Below are 17,935 nucleotides of genomic sequence, written 5' to 3'. Positions count from 1 at the left end.
CCGCCCCTGTTCTCAAGCTCTGGCATTGTGGTTCAAACCTGAGGGTTTAAAAAAGCCCTCAGGATGCTCTACTTGCACAGGACCAGAACACTTAACCGGGAGTCACTGGGCTACACACTGCCCCTCAGCACGGAAGGGGGTGTTTCCAAAGGAGCCTGGGATCAGAGTTGGGTCAGAACCCCGAGCTGTTGCTGTTGAACAATCCTTACTGGGTAAATAGCTAGAAAACGGATAATAGGGCTTTTCTGTGTGATCATTCATTGGTTTCACTGCCTATGCTCTATATTAGGGTTCTAGGCTGTGTAGTAAGTTACCACTTAGTGGCTTAAAAGAGCATACTTTAGGGCCCTCCCTGGTGGCTCAACGGGTTAAAGCACAGCACTAAGAAGCTAAAGCCACTTAAGCATGAGTTCAATCTCCGGCCCCAGAGGTGACCCACATGGCGCAGCAGACCTCTCCTGCCCTGCTTGCTGTTCCCCTCAGCAGTGTACTTCGTCAGTTGGCCTGCTCTGCTCCCCACTCTGTCTCTGGTGAATTCTCTCACCCCTCCTGCACTTCTGGCCTATACCCCAGTTCTGTATGCATAAATAAATAAATCTTTGAGAAAAAAAAAAAAAAAGAGCATCCTTTAATTACTCCCCAGTTCTGCCAATGAGAATTTGAGATGGACTCAACTGGGTCTTGGGGACTCAGAGACTGAAATCACAAAGTCCTGGACTCTTACCTGTGGGTTGTGGCGGTGAGCATGTAACCAAGTTCAGGTAGGTAGGTGGGCTGTCAAATCGGGATCCCTGAGCTGTGCCTCTGAGGCCCCTTTCCTTGCTGACCATCTGCGGGAGAGGTGAGGCTGTCTGCCTTCCTCACTCTGCCCTCCTTCTTCAAGCCAGCATTTCTGTCCAGTCTGTTTCAGGCTGGAAATCTCTTTAACATCCTCTTCTGCCACCAGCTGGGGAGAACTCGCTTTGAAAGGGCTGTGCGCTTAGGTTGGATTCACCTGGGTGATCTACCTTTGGCCATCGAGGGAGTAACACTAAGAGGCAAAGTTCACAGAGGCAATCTTAAAATTCAGTCTACGGCAACGCTGTTTTGTTTTCATTTTGAAACTTATTAGTGGTTTAACTTTGTGCCATAAATGGAAAGGACGATATGTTATGCATGCTCATGTTTTCCTCAAAAACAAAAGCTGGAAGGGTCTGTCCCAATAATGTAACAATGGTTTTCACTGGTTGTTAAAATTATAGGAACCCTTTACTTTTTCTTTGTCCTTCTCTATTTTCCTTTTTTTACCTAACACTTAATGCAAGGGTAATGTGTTAATTTTGAAAAAAAAAGAAAAAAAAAAGAAAAAAGGTATCTTCAAAGGCAAAGAAATTTGACTCTGAGATGTTAAAAAATACTAAATTAACACCAATTTCAGTGGTGTGTTGCATAGGCAAGTGCTGATATACAGATCAAAGAACAGGAAACGGAACCCAGAGACACGTGCTGACGTGAATAAGAATAAAACATGTCTCCAAAATGTCAGAACAATGCCATGGGGAGGAAGTAATTGCTGCATTCCTGGTGGTGGGACAAAAGTTTGGAGGTGAAATAACTCATTAACATTGAATTTCCATCTTACAGTCTACAGAATTCAAATTGGATTTAACGAATAACAAGACAATAAACCACATAAGGAAATAAAACTGTATTCACAAATTAGATTTTTTTCTAGAGCTAAAAATATGGTCATAAAGAGATAATTAAAGGGCTTAAAAATCAATCACTGATATAAATTCCATGCTCTCTGAAGACATGTGTAGGCTACTGATCTTACCTTCAAAGATCTACTTGAGGCATGGGCGATTTCTCCTGGTTGGATTCTCCCAAGTGTACTAACTGTCAGACACAGAGGTGTTCCCACAATTCTCAAGTGTTCAGTGGTGCCCACCAGGGTGGAATCTCCCCTCTGGAGAGCCTTTGGCCTTTTCTCTGAGGAAAGATTCCCACATCCTGGCCGCCACAGGGCTCCTCATTGGGGTACTAAGTGCATGAGGCTTTGCCTGGAGGCGTTTCACATCATGCCTGTTCTGCTTTTCTCTCTCCTCTCTTACTGTCAGGGCAGAAGTGCTGCCTCTGTGTCCCTCTGCAGGCTCAGAAACCCACTTGTGGCTTAATAGGTGACTCAGGCTCAGCTTATGTATGACCTACTGTGTTCTAAGCTAGATGCCTGGGGCAGGGGACTGACTTGCTTCAAGTCCCTTTGTGTAATGCTGGCAGGGGTCCCAGCTTCTGTTAGAAGTTTTGGTTTGAGAAAGATTAGGAACCCCTCTTCTGGGCTGGAAGTGTGTCCCCTCAAATTTGGGCTGGGATTTGAGGGTGCCTGTAGTGTTTCAGAGACTGTTCTTCCTTGGTTCTCAAGCATGTTGCAGGAGCTGCCCCTGCGTGACTGAGAGCTGAGGACATGTTTCACTTACACCCTCATCCTGTTTCACTTTCCACCTCCCTCGGTGTGAGCCCTCTTCCCCCTCAAGGCTGTTTCCCTCACCCTCTGTTTCTGGGATCCTAACTGAGAGTTGACATCAGGGAACGTCCCTGCGTGCAGATGGCTTCCTTGAACCAGAATTATTTATTTATGGGCTGTTGCCAAAAAGCCATCGGGACTCACTGGTCCCACTGACAGGGGATAGAGTGGTTTTCCATCTGTTCACTCCAAAACTCATTTCCACCCAAATGAGGATATTTAATCAGAAGTCTTTCCTCTCTGTCTTTGCTATTCCCAAATCTCAGATCTTTCTTCAGATGTAACTGAAGGAAGATGCCAGAAATGGGGAGAACTTTTTAAGCAAGATACTTCCTCCCTAAAGGGGTTAGCGGCTGAGAGGATTGGGTTACCTGTTCAGGGTGAAGTGACCCACTCTGCTGTGTGATTCAGTGGCCATTTGTCTGTTCTCTGGATGCAGATGTTCTCCTTGACTGGGGGGCTGCTTGACCTGACCCCATGAGTGCTCTCCCTCAATTAGGGAGTCTTCTTAGCTAAAGTGACCTAAAGCAGAGCTGGGCAGAGGCCCTGGGCATGGTGATATCCACCATGCCACCCTCTATACTCTTGGACAGACCTGAGGAAAGCAACTCACATATATGAACACTCCCCAAGGAAACCCCAAGTGTCTGGAAGGCCTCATCTCCCTTTTCAGGGAGCAATGGGTGCCAAGTCTCACCTTGTTGAATAAAGAGAAAACAAGGCTCTGGGGTAACAGCTTTTAAATACTGTGTGCCAGGCCCTGACACACAGGAGTAGCACAGAATCTCTGCCTCAAATTTTACACCCTAACTGGGGATGCCATAGATGAAGTGGGAAATTACTGCAAGGAAGTTATGAGGACAGTGTTGATGGATGCACAGGTGGCAGAGGGAGGGGCTTTCGATCCAGATGTGAAGAATGGGACTGAATTGTTTCCAGGTTGGGTTTTTGTTTGTTTGTTTTTGTTACCTACAGGGCTCTCAATCCCTGAAAGATGGCATCCAGTGAAACACGCAAACCAAAAGTATATGGTTTGATGACATTCAGGTGGCCAAGTCTAATGGGCACACCAGTAATTTTACATTTGGTGTTTTCAGAAAACTATCTTCCCCCTTGGCTTTGAGACCTCCATACCTGTGTCTGATACTAGTGCAGGTTTCTCTTTCTCTTCACCTCTCATTGCTGGAGCAATACATGGCTCTGCCTGAGGCACTTGCCTTTATCTATATGTCCTTCCTAGGTGAGTTTTATCCAGAGCATTTTTGAATAATGTCTATAATTGATGATTCCCAAATACCCCACATCAAACTGGCCTCTTTCCTCAGCTCTGGGGTTGGTTATCTAACAGCTTTTTTGACATCCTACTTGGTTAATTGGACCCCCAACTTAAAATACCCAAATTAGAACTCTTAGTTTCATCTACTAGCAGCTTCTTCCCATTATTCTGCACCTCAGAAAACAAATGGCATCACCCCCAATTGTTCAAGGAGAAAATCTTAGCATCATCCTTGAACCCTCTGCTCTACCCTTCCCTCCATACCATCTTCAAGTTGTCTGTTCTGCCTCCCAAAACATGTCAACTTCTTCCATGTTCTTTCATCTCCAATGTTACCACTGTCTCTAGCCCTCTATCTTGACTGACCATGAACAACACAGCTGGCCTGTGTGTAGTTGGCTCTGTGGAATCCCTTCCAACAGACCCAAGGTCAGAGTGTAAGTTTCTGGTGGGACGACAATACCTGAGCTGCTGTCTTCTTCCTGATTCAACCCCTCCGCACTCCAGAGGGTGTGAAGTTACCCAGGCCCAAGGCTACCTTGGGCTTCACAGGTCCATGTGAGAGAGTGTGACACTGTGGGCCAAACAGTGTAGGTCAACGGATGAGTGCACTGAGAGTATATTTGAGAGCGTGTGTGTGTGTGTGTGTGCGTGCGCATGTGTGTGGTTGCTCCACACTCCCATTCCCCCAACACTTCTCTGAACTGACTTAGTCAGGGAATTGGCCAAGGATTCCATGGAGTGGATGGTTCCTTGCCAGATAGGGATGCCAGAGATGACCCCAGCTGACTTCTCAGACAGGGTATCAGGCCCATCCCTCATTCCCTGGCCTTCTCTCCTGGCTTTGGAAAGATTTCAGAGCACAATATTCTGGGAAGCTTCTCTCAGAGCATGACACTAAATTATGATTCTAAGTATGGAGGCATTTCCTCTGCGTGAGAAATTGTTCTCCAGTTTCCTGATATCCACGTGGTACCAAGGGCAACCTAGCTGTTGTTCACCCGCCCCAACTCTGCGGCAAGTGAACAAGTAAAGGTCTAGGCTGTGCCCTACTGGGGCTTCTCAGGAGCAGGGGAGGTGGGTGGGGAGCCCTTGGAATCCTTTCTGACCACCAAGACACCCATACCCTATTTGCTGAGGCTGCCTGGACGCCTCCTCGTGGACCCTGGGTGAGGCAGAGGGGCAGAGAGTTTAAGAGGGTAGAGCCTGGAGCCCCCGAGTCAGTTCTATGTCTAGCCTCTTCCTATTCTGTGACCTGGCAAGTGACTTTATTGCTAAGTTTCCATTTCCACAGCTATAAACTGAGAATTCTACCAGTACTTATTTATTTCATAGGAACAAAATGAGGATGAGAAGAGGGAATATATTTAAGTGTGGTCCAATGCATCAGCCCCTCTACTGGACTATAGTATAGGTGAGCTAGCCTCCAGCTGGCTCATTGGGCTAGTTTTAGGCAGCTGCCTTCAGCATGGAGAAGGCACACTCAGGTTGGAAGACCCTTGAACCCCACTGAAGAAGGCCTTTGTAATACTCTCTATACCCTAGAGGCCTAGGAGGTCCAGAGCGAGAGCAGAGATAAGGGAACCAAGCAGACACCCTTTCCCTTCCTTCTCTTTCTGGATGAGGCTCAGATCACAAGTCTCAGAGAGGGCCTCAGCAACCTCCTTCTGGGATGGCTGCCCTCTGTTCTGGTGAGGGGGTGCAGGGAAGGCACACATATCTCCCCAGTAGTCACCCACTCTGGGGAACTCAGCCTTTACTGTCTGTCCCATGGCAGTACCTAATGCTAAGCTTGGGTCTCCCGTAGAAAAAGAAAGGAGATGTTTAGGAGCCCCCAAAGGGGACTCCACCCTCTTTGGCTACAAAGCAGGACAAGGATTGGGCATGGTCCTTAGTCACGAGGACTCTCTGGAGAGAGCTGAATACAGTTGAGCCCTCACCCTATTGTTGGGAACAGGGCTGGGATTGGGTCACAGGAAGAGAAGGGACTTGGGGATTTTTAAGGACTCCTATGACATTGTTTTAAATGAAAGGATCTTTAAAAGTTTATACAAATCACTCCTTTGGTTCTGAGGTTGTCTTGTAATGCCCAGGCATGTAATGACCAGCCCTTCCTGAGGGTTCAAAGAGACGCATAGCTGCAGGATACCCAGCATGTGCCAGGTCATCACTGGCAGAGACGCATGGCCATCGGGCAGGGAGTGCAGGGCAGCGCTGTGGGGCCCAGAGGCTAATACTCACCACATGGGTCCCTTCCTGAGCCTGACCCTTCTTTCCTGTTTAGCTCCTCCAATTCCTCTCACCTCTTCCCATGGGCAGAACTCCTGGGTGTCCCTTCCACCAGCCCCACTTCCTCAGATTCCTTCCTTCACCTTCTGTCTCAGAACTGCAGGGCTGTCCTTCAGAGTCCACGAGCATAGGCAGGTGGCAATGCCAGGCTTAGCCATTTTCTCTCCCAGAGGAGGCCAAGCCCACCTCTGTGGCGGCTGACACAAATATTTGCGGAATGAATGAAGGAATGACATACCTACTGGTCCATGGCTCTGTTTCCAGCAGTGGTGTCCAGACCCAGAAGTCGAGCTCAGACAGCTCTGGTTGTGGGTCCTGGGGTGCAGTAAGTGATATGAGCCCCACCTGCTGGAGTGAGTCAGCCTTGGCCTCGAGAAGAATGGAGGATGGGGCTGTCCCACTCTCTGGAAAATGGGCTGCCTTTTTCAAAAGGCCCTCAAACCTCAAACAGCCCCTGACAAAGTGTCAAAATAAGGATACGCAGCTCTGCAGCAGGCTTTTTTTTGGGGTGGTTGGGAGTGGGGGTCATTTCATCCTCTGATGCCTATGCAGTACATACAGTAGTCATCCTCTACTACAGATGAAGATGTGGAGCACAGAGAGGTTGGCAGACCCAAGGGCACACAAGTAGGGGGCAGTGGTGGCTGCATTGCCACAGCCATGCTATACTGCCTCTCGGAGCTGAGGACACTTTGAGATGGAGAGGATGAAAAAACAAACCAGGAATAGGTTTGAAAGTGGGCTGGTAAAGAGGGTCTGAGCCTGTGAAACCTGGATTTGTCAAATGGTGGTGGCTGGGACACAGGTGACATGGGTTTTAGCCTCCGCCGGCTGTTTCCTACATTATCAGTTGCTCTCCCCTTCCTGAGCCTCCTCTGGATAATGGCTGTGCCAGCAACCACTTCACAGGGTGGTGCCCAGGGAAAATTCCAAAGTCCAGCACAGGCGGGGGTGGCACTGTTGGAAGGAAGGCAAAGGGCTCACGCCTAAATGGAGAAGTGAAGACTGAGGACCCCAGACCCCAGGGCTGGTGGAGACAGAAATGAAGAAGTCCCTCAGGGCTCCCTGCCCAACCGCTCTAGGTGAGAGCTCAGCACGAAGCAGCAGCTCAGCCCCAGGAACAGAGACCTGGCTCCTGTGAACACACAGGTCCCATCCATGCAGGAGTATGTTTCTTTGGTTTTATTATTACAAACACACCAGGCTCTGCCACACCTGGGGAATCCTGGCTCTGCGGGCTCTCCCAACCCTCTCTTTCTACCTGGACAGGGCCACGCAGGAGTGTCCGAGCCACGTGGTGTGAGACACGCTTGAAAGAACAGTTCAACTCATAGCTTATAATGGTGCCATTTCTCCAGCTGGGAAAGAGCTTTACAAAACCTGTGCCAGGACTCCCTGTAATGCCAGCTTGCTTGATTCATGTTTTGTGAGCTCCACTACACTTCTTTTCCAGAGCACGTGGCATAGGCAGGAGATTCCACATGTAGGACAGGTCCATTCTGGAAGTGAGTGCCAGGCAGCAACATCCAGACCTCTGCATGCGGTGGGTGAACAGCCATGTTGGAGGGGCCGGGTCTTTCCTCTCTCCCCACTACCCACCCAAGGCTCAGGTCTCATAGTGTGTGGCCCATGTACATTGATGTGTGATATTTGGTTCAAAAACATTCAGTTTCTTTGCAAACCGAGAGAAGTTGACGGGAGCTACCGACGTGTATTCCTCCTGCGGACCTTGCACTAGTGCTTCATTCTCTCTAATAGCCGCTGATAGACGGGGGCTGGAAGACAGAAGGTTGAAAGGTAAAAAAAGATGCTGACTTCTCTTCGTCTAGGACACTGCCAGAATCATGAGATGAGGGTCAAGCATCCTTCTTTCACCACTTTCCTCTACACAGCTGGTGCTTTTGTGTCTGTGAAATTTCATACTGGACTCAAGTTTCTGAAGTTCTGAACTGCAATTTTCTCTATCTATCAGCTAGGAACCATGTCATCACCATGGGGTCCCACCAAGCTCTGAGCAATGTTCCCAGGCTCCATCTTCTGGAGAAGGGAAAGAGATTCTGTCTGGCCCCAAAGGCCAGGTTTGTTTCCTTCACTATGACGTTCTTATCTCTCTACAGCAGGTGGCAGACTTGGGCCTATTTGGGGGTAAGGCCCACAGGAGCCTACCGAAGACTTCAAGTCAGACCAGACTTACCTAGTTTCACAGAGCTCTGGGAAGCCTGAAAGAAAACACAAGGTGTCAGGTTTTCTAGAGAAACTTATACCTGCACCTGCTCATGTCAGTGGCTTTGCCCATTGCCACCCCTACTCATAAAAAATTCTGAGGGTAAAGAAGGAGGTTGGAATGCCCTGGGGAACACCTCAGCTGGGCTTGCAGGCCCCTACCACAAGGAGTCTGAGTTGGGCATGTATGGGAGACCCCAAAGGTGAACTTTCACGAGGACTACAGCCTAGGGCTTGGGGAGCTGCGATGGCACCCCGGCTGACTCTCAGAAGGAGGTGCTCAGGGTGAAGGATTCTTCTTAGAGGCACTAGAGAGAGGCTCTGGCCCAAGTAAAGGGGCATATTCCAGCTCTGTGTTCAGGTTTGCCTTCTGCAGTTTCTTTTCTGGAAACCTTCTGCAAGGCACCCCCATTCCTAAAGGGTTCTGCCTGACCTGAAACAGCACGAACCTGGGTGGGGCTCCTGGGCCCTGGGCAAGGTGATGAGTAGGAAGAAAAGCAGAGAAAAGTCAGAAGTTCTGAGTGGGATGTGGAAGGAGATCCACACACACAGCTAGCTCAGTCCCCTGACACATAGCTAGCTCAGTTGCCTGTATCTGGGGTCCGCACCACTGCCCTGGAAAGCCCACCAGCACCCACAATGGGTCATGTCAGAGGAAGCAGAAGAGTGCGAGCCAAGTCAGGTTACCATACGGCAGAGTCCTTTCTTGGCTACATGGGTTCCAGAATTCTATCTGTTCTTACCAGCAGTGGCTTTCCCATGGACTGAGCTTTAGGGGTGTTAGATTGAAGGCCTGGGCTTCTGCCCACAAAGGAAGCAGCAGCTTCCAGGCTTCTTTTTTCTGAATGCTACACAGGGTACCACTGAGGCTTTCTCAAAGGGAACTGGGAGAAGTTTAGAGAGAGCCTTGGGGAAACAGCCAAGGAAGACAAAGGTCCAGGAAACCCCTTCCCTGGACCTAAGCAGAAGACCCTCAGCTGCTTAGGTCACAGGTACAGCTGGCATGCATCTTACCCTGGAAAACGCTGATGCCTGTTTGAAGATTTCAAATGCGGAGTCTGCAAGTTCATCCCCTCGTTCCTGAGGTCTGTTGGCTGGAGAGGAAAGAAAAGGCGGCTTGGGTGGGAGAGAAAAATTAGCATGCCTTCACAAAACCATGACTGAGGGCACTGTTGGACTTTCTGGTTTACATTTTCAGTGAATTTTTCTTTTATAACTTTTCCTAACTCATGTGGAATTTGACCAGTGGGGACAGGGCTCAAAGAACGGTGAAGATATAAGAAAGAACAGAAGCTGGACTCAAGCAGAACTTTACAGGAGTCAAAGAGAGCTCACACGAGGTGAGATGCTTTAAGGGTGCTTTGATCCATGTCCACAGGATCCACAAGTAACAAACAACTGGGCGGTGTCTGAGCAGAGCTGCAGTGATTCAGCAAGGAGTAATGTGGGCTGGAGTGCCCTGGCACTGTGCATTTGAAACCAAGTTCCTAATTTGCTTCAATTAGCCACAATGATGCCGGCCAAGGGGCTCCATGAGAGTGACACATATTATTCTTATCTAGGCTAAGGGCAACTTTTGTATCGAGCACGAGAGGCCACACAGTGAGAAGTAATACCTTCTAGAAGCAGACTCAGTGGGAAGGTGATACCTGCAGGACCTTACCTGGCGGCTGCAGGACACTGGAGATAGCATAGATCACGCCATTGGTGGCCATGATATCAACTTCAGCGACGGGCTCTTTATTGACACACACGGCATTGTTTTTCTGGGAGAAAAAGGCACAAGCATTACTGTTTATAACACATACTTATATTCATTCAGTGAATGTTTGCTAGCACTTCTAGATGCCATGCCAGATGCTAAATGTGGGGACACTCTGGGGAACAGAACAGTCCTTGCCTGCTGCAGACCTTCATTTTGAGGATTAGTTCTTATCCCGTGTGTAGACACAGCCTATTATAATCCATAAAACCCTCCTTTGTGTTATTTACTTAGTTCTCCCAGGAGCGTGTAACGGTGAGGAGGCAGATACCGGCCCACTTACCAGAAAACTGAGACTCAGGAGCAGCCACCGGCCTCCTTCAAGCTCAACAGGTGTGACATCTGGGAAGTGAGGCCAGCCTCCGGTAGGATCCTGAGTGATAGGCTCTTCCTACTCCGCAATCCCAATCTCAATTTTCCTCGCCCATCCTGAATCTATCTCAGGCACCTAAATGACCCATGTGACAGTTCCTAGGTGGCAGGGAGAGTAGAAGCCTGTGACAGACAGAACCCTAACACCCAAATCTAGGAGCTGGAAAATTGCCAGGGGATGTCAAACACGTCATTCATGTCCATACCTTCCCACACTCGAGGGAAACCAGTGAGCAGAGGCATGGCAGAAGGTCAGGCCAGAGTGGCCAGGAGAAGAAGCCAAGCCACAGACTGCTAAGTGGTCCCTCCCCAGGGGCAGTCAGTGGTTGAAGTTAGGGTGGCCATGGAAGCTGTCTGTTCTTTCTCTTCCAGGTAGGGACTCTCTGAACCAGTTCCACAGTAGAACCAGAATCATTAACTCACAGAAAACAAACAAACAAACAAAAAACACCTCTTACGGTTACCTGGTTCAAGGTGTAGCTCAGTGAGTCCTTGGTGTAGGGGGTGGTAGGAAGACAACTGGGGATTTATCTCGCAAATCATATGAGTAATTGCCTATCATCTCCTTAAGGGAAGGAAGAGCTAATAGCCTCTCTTGGATGCCAAATTGATGCTTTGTTCCTCCACAAATCTGGAGGGCCTTACTCATGTCTAACTATAATCTCTCTTAAATTCCTGAAAGCCCTTTTCTTTCTTTGGGAAAAGCAAACTCAGAGATTCAAGATGCATCTCTGTTGGTGTGTGTGTGTGTGTGTGTGTTATGTGTGTTTAGAATGTTGTTCAGGGGAAAGATGTGCCCTGGAAGCCCGGTGGCAGGCCACAACCAGCCCTTTCATTTTCAGAGTCACTTACTGAGCTGACTTCCAGCTTATCGCCTTGGAGAGACTTCAGCCGCACCAGGGCCCCAATGCCTCCACTGACCAGGATTTCGTCACCAATGTGGTATTTCAGGATATTGGCGAGTTCTTTGGCATTGCCTGCAGATTTGCGAGAAAAACAGAATGAATTAATTCGAAGGTTGGTGACTGGTGTGGTCAAAGAAAGCCTTCAGAACATGCAAGTGAGCACCCCCAAGATGGAGAACACTCTGTCCAGGAAACAGTCCTCACTGGCACCTGCTCTGTCCTTTGACCCACCACTTGCCTAACAGGGGCACAAGCACATGCCTATAGCCACAGATGCCCTGCATTCGGGCTGCTGAGTAAGGTACAAGTGCCCTGCAAGGCTGAGAAGGAGTTAATCCATACTGTGAGTCTGACTCATGTTCAATGAACTAAATATTTGCTTGGAAAGCCAGGAGCCTTTCCAGCCCCGGCATCTGGGACATTTCATCATCAGCATGGCTCCCGACAGTTATAACAGTAGTGAAATATTTACACATTCTACCCTCAAATGCATATTCTGAGACGGCTGTTTCCTGAAGGGAGGACTTAAAAGAGTCAACAGCTGTACTCTGGAGGAGCTATGGAGCCGATGAGATCAGGACTCAGGGGGGCATCCCCTCCACAGCTTCGCTCCCCGCACGCCTCAGCATTCTTTCCAGCCCACATCAGTCTCTCCACCAACGGGGGAAAACTTGCGATTACTCACAAAGGTGCACCGGCATTTCCCAAATTAAGTGTAGGAGGCGCTTCTCAAGGCTTCCAGCTGCCCTCTCCTCTCTGCCGAGACAGCCCCTGCTAACTCACATGACCAGCCAAATGGCTGGATTTCCCCAGGGCTTGTGCATGGTTATTTCTAGCATCTCAAAACTGAGAATGCAGGAAGTTTTAAAGCATTCTGGAGAGTTCATTTGGTTAATGACAAGGCCACGTTTGTGTCACAGAACAGGGCCACCAGGTAACAAGGGATTTCTAAACACCCAGAACCTGGAGCTGGAAGGAGCTTCCCTTCCACAGAAATGCAGCCTGAAGGCGCTGAGCCTGGCCAGGCTGTGGGGGGCTGTGAAGGACCTTCTTCTGAGGTCCCTAACACTCCCACTCCAGGGGTGCTGGGGGAGGCAGGGTTTGGGAGGCTTTTCCTGTATCCCTCCTCTGCTTCCACACAAATAAAAATGAAAGGCTAGCCAAGCAGGCCCAGGCCACCTGGGGAATATTCCATTCCTGCTGGATAGGGAGAGGATGGAAAGTTTATGTTCTAAATGAACTTCTCCCCTTTTCTCAGGAACATACGTCAGCATCAGAGACATAGGCATTTGGGCAGTGGTAAAGAAAATTAAACAGGACACAAATTCGGCTCACAGCTGCCAGCAGCCTGAACGTTCTTTGCTCCTGCATCAGAGTGGGGAGGGAGCTGTCCCTGATGTGGGGCCCAGTCGAGGTCCTTCCTCCTCCTCCTCCCAGGTTCAGTTTTTGTGAGGAGCGGAAGTGTCTTGCATGGGCATCATCAGACCCAAACCCCATCCCGTTCCCCCTCAGGTCAGTCACTGTTGACAAGGACCCCTGCACTGTGCTCATTTAATCTTCACAGCACACTGAGCAAGGTACTCTCACACTCCTTCTCTAGTGAGGAGACTGAGACTCAGTGAGCTGACACATTTGCTAGTGGTCACCAAGTGGGAGATGCTAGCGCTGGAATGTGAACCAGCTTTCAGGTGACCTGGGAGTCCAAGCTCTTCACCACTGAAGGCCTCAACTAGCTGCCTCCAGGTCTGACCAGCTTCTTGGTAAAGCTTTCATCCTGAGGTCACCTGATGCAGCAAATGGCTTCTTTATTAGCCCCCTGGCAAAGGGGCTGGTGGCTTTGCACACTCAGTTCCTGTCCACTCTTCTCTGCCTGGCTGGTGCCCAGGTAGGCTAACCGCTGTGAATGGCCTCATGCAGGCTCCCTGCCCTCCTGTAATTGGCTTGCAGGAGTCTGGCCAGCAACTGGGAAGCAGGAGGAGAGGGAGGCTGAGGGCACATGTGGCCCCCTTGTCTGGACCTCACAGCAGCTGCATGTGGCTCTGGCTACTGCCCTGCCCCCCTCCTCCGAGGCACTGGCTCTCCCTGGCTTCTGGGTGGCTGCCCGTCCATGGGCGTCATCGTGTCTTGCTGGTTCCCCTCACCCTGCCCACACCTCTGCAGTCTTGTCATTAAATTCCTTTGTAACATGCAGCTGTTTCCTGTGGGGACCTGGCCCACATAGGTACTTAAAAGAAGTGAACACGTGCTTCATCTGGTCTTTACCCAAGAGTTTGTTCAGTTCTTCTGGCTCCATGGCTTGGAAGGCTTCGTCAGTGGGAGCGAAGACTGTGTAGACCCCTTCCCGGTTGAGAGTTTCTGTCAGCCCTGCAGTCTGGATGGCGGCTACCAGCATGCTACGGAGGCACAGAAAGTGTCACCTGTGGTGGGAGAGGGCCACCATCTCCCAAGTACCTCATTTCTGTGGCAGGTGGAACCCAGACCACTGGGGTTCCCACCCCTTTTGGTTCTTGCCCCCTCCCCCTGCCCAAAGAGGGAAGGAGGCCAGCCATCTTCTCCCTTCAAAAAGGCCAAGCTCAGCTGAAAGGCCGGAAGTCAGAAGCTGGGGGGAGGGGTGAGAAGGGGAGGTAGGAGGAAGGGACAGGTCAGAGGCATGGTGGACTGAGAACCTGGCTGAGCCACTGGGCCCTGGGGCTGGGATTCTAGGGAGGGTAGAGTATGGGTGGTCCCCCGGGGAGCTAAACTCAGGGGCCGGAAGCATTCAACATGATATCACCCATGAATGAGCAAGGTGACATGGGGAGGGTGGGGCAAGGAGGACACAAAGTGAGACGGGAGCCTGAGGAGAGCTTCAGGAACCCGCAGGTGCATTAAGCAGCCACTGCAGACAGTGACAGACCCATCACACATTTAAAACCCAGTGCACTCTGCTTACTTGGGACTCAAAAATAGAAGTGTGATGTTTTCCTTGCACTTCTGTAGTAATGACGCAACCCCCCTCCCTGTTTCCTCTGGATTTGAGGCTCACACACACAGAAGAAAACTTTCTCAACGTGAGCTTTCAAGGTGACCCTCATCCTTTCCACACCCCAAGCTTGTAAGGTCATGACAATGTTATTCTGGAGTCAGGGGAACTGGACAAACAGCTGAGACCCAGCGGACAACCCCAGCATGACCCCTGGGTGAGGCGGGACTGCTTACCTGAAGCGACGGTCACCCTTCAGGATGTCCATGACGGTCCCCATTGGGGGTGTCAGCACCTGGTCCATGGTGAACAGAGTTCCATATCGCCCCTTCTTGTCGTGGGCAGCAATGCAGCTGTTCTCGATGCACAAGCTCTGTGCGGAAGAGGGGCCGAGAAAGGATAGGTAACCCCCGATATTAGGGACCTTCTGATTTTTGGGGGGCCTGTGCTGACAACAGTAATCCATGAATCAGTGCTGGGATGCGTCTTTAAGACTAAAATAAAATGGTGTGTTTTCTCTAAAGAAAGCATGGCTACAGAGGCCCCAGTGAAGTCACACAGACTCCATATGAGAGTATCCTGTTAGAGTATCCTGACTACAGCCGTGCTAGTTGGTCCCAGGCCAGGGCCATTTTGGGTTGTGCTTCCTGTTTGATATTCTAAGGTAGCTGTGGGCGTAAAGAGACAGAAGAGATGAAAGAAGAGAAGAGAGAACCTTTCTGTTCAAGGATGGCCATGCTGCGTAGCTTCTCCTCATTGAAACTAGAAGGATTCAAGACCTCCACCCCTGCTCCCTCCGTTCATCCCTCTGCACTCAAGGCGGATGAGCCAACGGCACCAGGGTACAGGTGTGCAGCCTCTTCCCAAAGGCGCCCAGATGTGGAGAATCTAATCCTTCGGCAGGGTCCTATTTTGGTATATACTTTCCAGAGATTACTTCTTCCCTTGCTAGAAACCAGTGCTCATGTAAGTTCCTGCTTATTGGGGACTTTATTTCTGTTTACACCAACATTTCTTAAAGGTGAGACAAAGGTGAGAACCCAGAACTTACATTTCGATAAACAAAGACTCTGAGTTTTTTGCCACCCAGGGTGTCCAGGGTCTGTCCGTGGTACAGATACTTGGAGGCCAGCTGATCTTTAACCATATGGTTCAGAAGCAAAGTCTTGGTGTGGGCATCAAGGGGCGGGGTTCCATCTGTAACAGAAGAGAAGGCATGGCAGGCCCACAGCGTGCTCCGGAGACGGAGAGAATGAGACACAAATACAGTGAGAAGGCCCGCCCTCCCCTCCTCGGGTTTGGAAATGAAGGTTGAGAAATCAAGCAAGGCCGCCAATACTCTTGGACATCTGGCATCCTCTGCAAATTAAAAAACAAGAGAAGGTGTAGATAACCAAGCGTGTTGGAGCCCTGCCCTGAAGGCACAGAGGTACACGGCCGTGTCTGCCCTCCCAAGGCTGCACCCTCACGCTGACCCCCTGCTCTCACGCTGGCAACAGGCCCTGAAAACAAAAAGATGAGGGAGTGTTCCACTCTCCTGACAGATGCAAATTCTGAAATTCCGAGCATCAGATCCCCAAATGCATGCTCTGCTCTGCCAAATGAAACAACAGAAGTTTCTGATGAAGTCACATCTGCTTTCGGTTGAGCTGGGTGGAAGCGCTAAGGTTCCGCGGGGTGCTGTAAATTGGACAGAGTGGTGGCGCTGACAGCCACGAGGCAGCTGCCCCCGGAGACAAAGCAACAGGGAAGCCTCCCCACATTACCTTTGAATACAGAATTCAGGGGGGCCAGGAGAGTCAACCGCTCATTTCCGGAGAGATGACTGCCAAGGCCGGCTTGTCTGTAAAGGTCAATGGCTGTGGAAACGTCAGACTCCGTGGCCAACTCAAATAGCGTCTTGGCTACAAGGAAGAAGACAGTGGGTTCAAAAGTTAAAAGTGCTGTTTTCATTTATCATTCATCCACCCCAGAGCATGACACACATCAGCAGGAATGTCACCTCGTGAGTCAATAACCCCTCTGAATGTGGCTGTGGCACAATGGGCTTGTGTCATCGCAGGAACAGTTGCCCAGAAAATCTCACTGGCCCGGGAAGAGAGGTGAGGTTCACTTTGCAGAGATCAGCCTCCATGCCCAGGCCTTGGTCAAGGAACTGTCTGATGCTGGGGACACTGTGTCACGGCTGCTGGAGGGTAGATATAGCCGGTGACCACAGCTATAGAAAGGATGCTGTCTGTTTTGGTTTATTTCCTGTGAAATTCCTCCACTCCTGGACATGGACCTCCCTGGAATTTCAGAATGGGGCTAGAAAGCTCAACGAAACATGTCAAAGTCCATGCAGTCATTTCTCTTGGGTCAGTGACATTTGAATGGCTTGCGCACCATTGAGAAAGGAACACTCTGAAGTCAGCAGGGTGCTCTCTATGGGTGCCAACTAGAGCAGGCAGGTCTGAAAGACTCTGGACCAGCCACTCCCTCCCCAGACGCCTTCTATGGCTCCCTACTGCCTCCAAGATAGTATCTGAAATTTCATGCCTGCAGCTTGAGTCTCCTCACAAGCTAACCTCCACCCTCTGGGCCCCAGGTCTTCTTTGCTGAGGGGCTGTGCAGTGGGGGCAGGTGGGAAAGAGTTCCTGGTGAGCCCCAAGCCCCCTGTCCTGCCATCATGGATGGTAGACTGGCTGACCTGAGTCAGGGATGAGCAGCTCGTCGATTAAGTGGATCACACCGTTGGTGGCCAGGACATCTTTATTGGAGATGATGGCCTTCCCATTGATGGTGAGCTTGTCCCCACTGCAGCCCACCTCCAGCGTGGTACCCTCCAGGGTCTCCACAGACATCCCTGCAATAATGGCTTCTGCACACATGGCCGTCTTCAGGATGTGGTTGTTCAGCAGGTCTGGGGGTCAAACAGCATAGGAGTGAAGTCAGGCCCACAGCAGGCTGACCCCAGAGGTCAGCTTGGGACCTGCTGGTGATGGCAAGCATTCTACTCTCTCTGATGCTGACCTTCAGACAGGACTGGGCACCCCAGGGCTTGGACCCTGCTCCTCTCCTGCCTCCTGAATCTCTCAGGCTGCCTGACTGAATCTCAGCTTAGTCACCTACTGGCTATGGGACTCTGGACAAGACAGGACTCTGAGTTTCAACTGCCTCATCACACAAGAGTGAAGAAATAGCAGTCATTTTTTTGGGGCTGGAATAAGGGTGACATGACATTCAGAATGTAAGGCACCCCACTCAGTGCCTGACAACAGAGTCAGTGTCCAACAAACTTTAGGAAGTCGCTTATTAGGACTTGAACTTCAAGGACAAGGGAAATGAGTCTACCCTGGGATGTTATTATCCTTTACACAAACGTAAAGATCAAAAGTGTAGCAAGTGACGGTTTTAAATTATTCCTACATTTTGTTTTTGTTCATTGTACCAACGATCTATCAGCTGCCAGGGTTTCTCTTAGAGTTGGGGATGGTGATGAACTAGGTCCCTTCCACCCCATCTGGAGTCATAACACAATGTTTATTTACGCATCCATGTGCTGTGTTAGGGAGAGTCCTGGAGGGCAGGGGCACTCCAGAGCAAGCTGGAAGGGGCAGTCAGATAGTGCCCCCAGCTCCTCAGAGCAGAACAGGTTCCTGAC

At 50.1% G+C, this 17,935-nt stretch overlaps 1 protein-coding gene across 2 annotated transcripts in view; it reads right to left on the bottom strand.

Annotated features, from left to right (window-relative positions):
- Nucleotides 1-7,248: 7,248 nt before the first annotated feature.
- The window catches only part of TGFBI (transforming growth factor, beta-induced, 68kDa), a 30,866-nt gene continuing 20,179 nt past the window's right edge, over nt 7,249-17,935 (bottom strand). The window contains exons 8-17 of one of the 2 annotated variants that reach the window (XM_004686748.2): nt 16,982-17,194; nt 16,059-16,196; nt 15,344-15,489; nt 14,529-14,665; nt 13,593-13,723; nt 11,278-11,402; nt 9,955-10,057; nt 9,306-9,385; nt 8,263-8,287; nt 7,249-7,843 (exon numbers count right to left, since the gene is read on the bottom strand). In XM_004686748.2, coding sequence (XP_004686805.1) covers nt 7,803-7,843; nt 8,263-8,287; nt 9,306-9,385; nt 9,955-10,057; nt 11,278-11,402; nt 13,593-13,723; nt 14,529-14,665; nt 15,344-15,489; nt 16,059-16,196; nt 16,982-17,194 — 1,139 coding nt within the window. In that variant the 3' untranslated portion in view covers nt 7,249-7,802. The remainder of the gene's footprint in view (nt 7,844-8,262; nt 8,288-9,305; nt 9,386-9,954; nt 10,058-11,277; nt 11,403-13,592; nt 13,724-14,528; nt 14,666-15,343; nt 15,490-16,058; nt 16,197-16,981; nt 17,195-17,935) is intronic. The other variant, XM_012727689.1, reaches the window with a different exon arrangement.

The sequence above is a fragment of the Condylura cristata genome, unplaced genomic scaffold (assembly GCF_000260355.1).
Source record: "Condylura cristata isolate star-nosed mole 26May11 unplaced genomic scaffold, ConCri1.0 scaffold00021, whole genome shotgun sequence".
Taxonomy (NCBI): Eukaryota; Metazoa; Chordata; class Mammalia; order Eulipotyphla; family Talpidae; genus Condylura; species Condylura cristata.
Note: the sequence above shows the minus strand (reverse complement) of the source record. Positions and strands in the feature narration are given on the sequence as shown.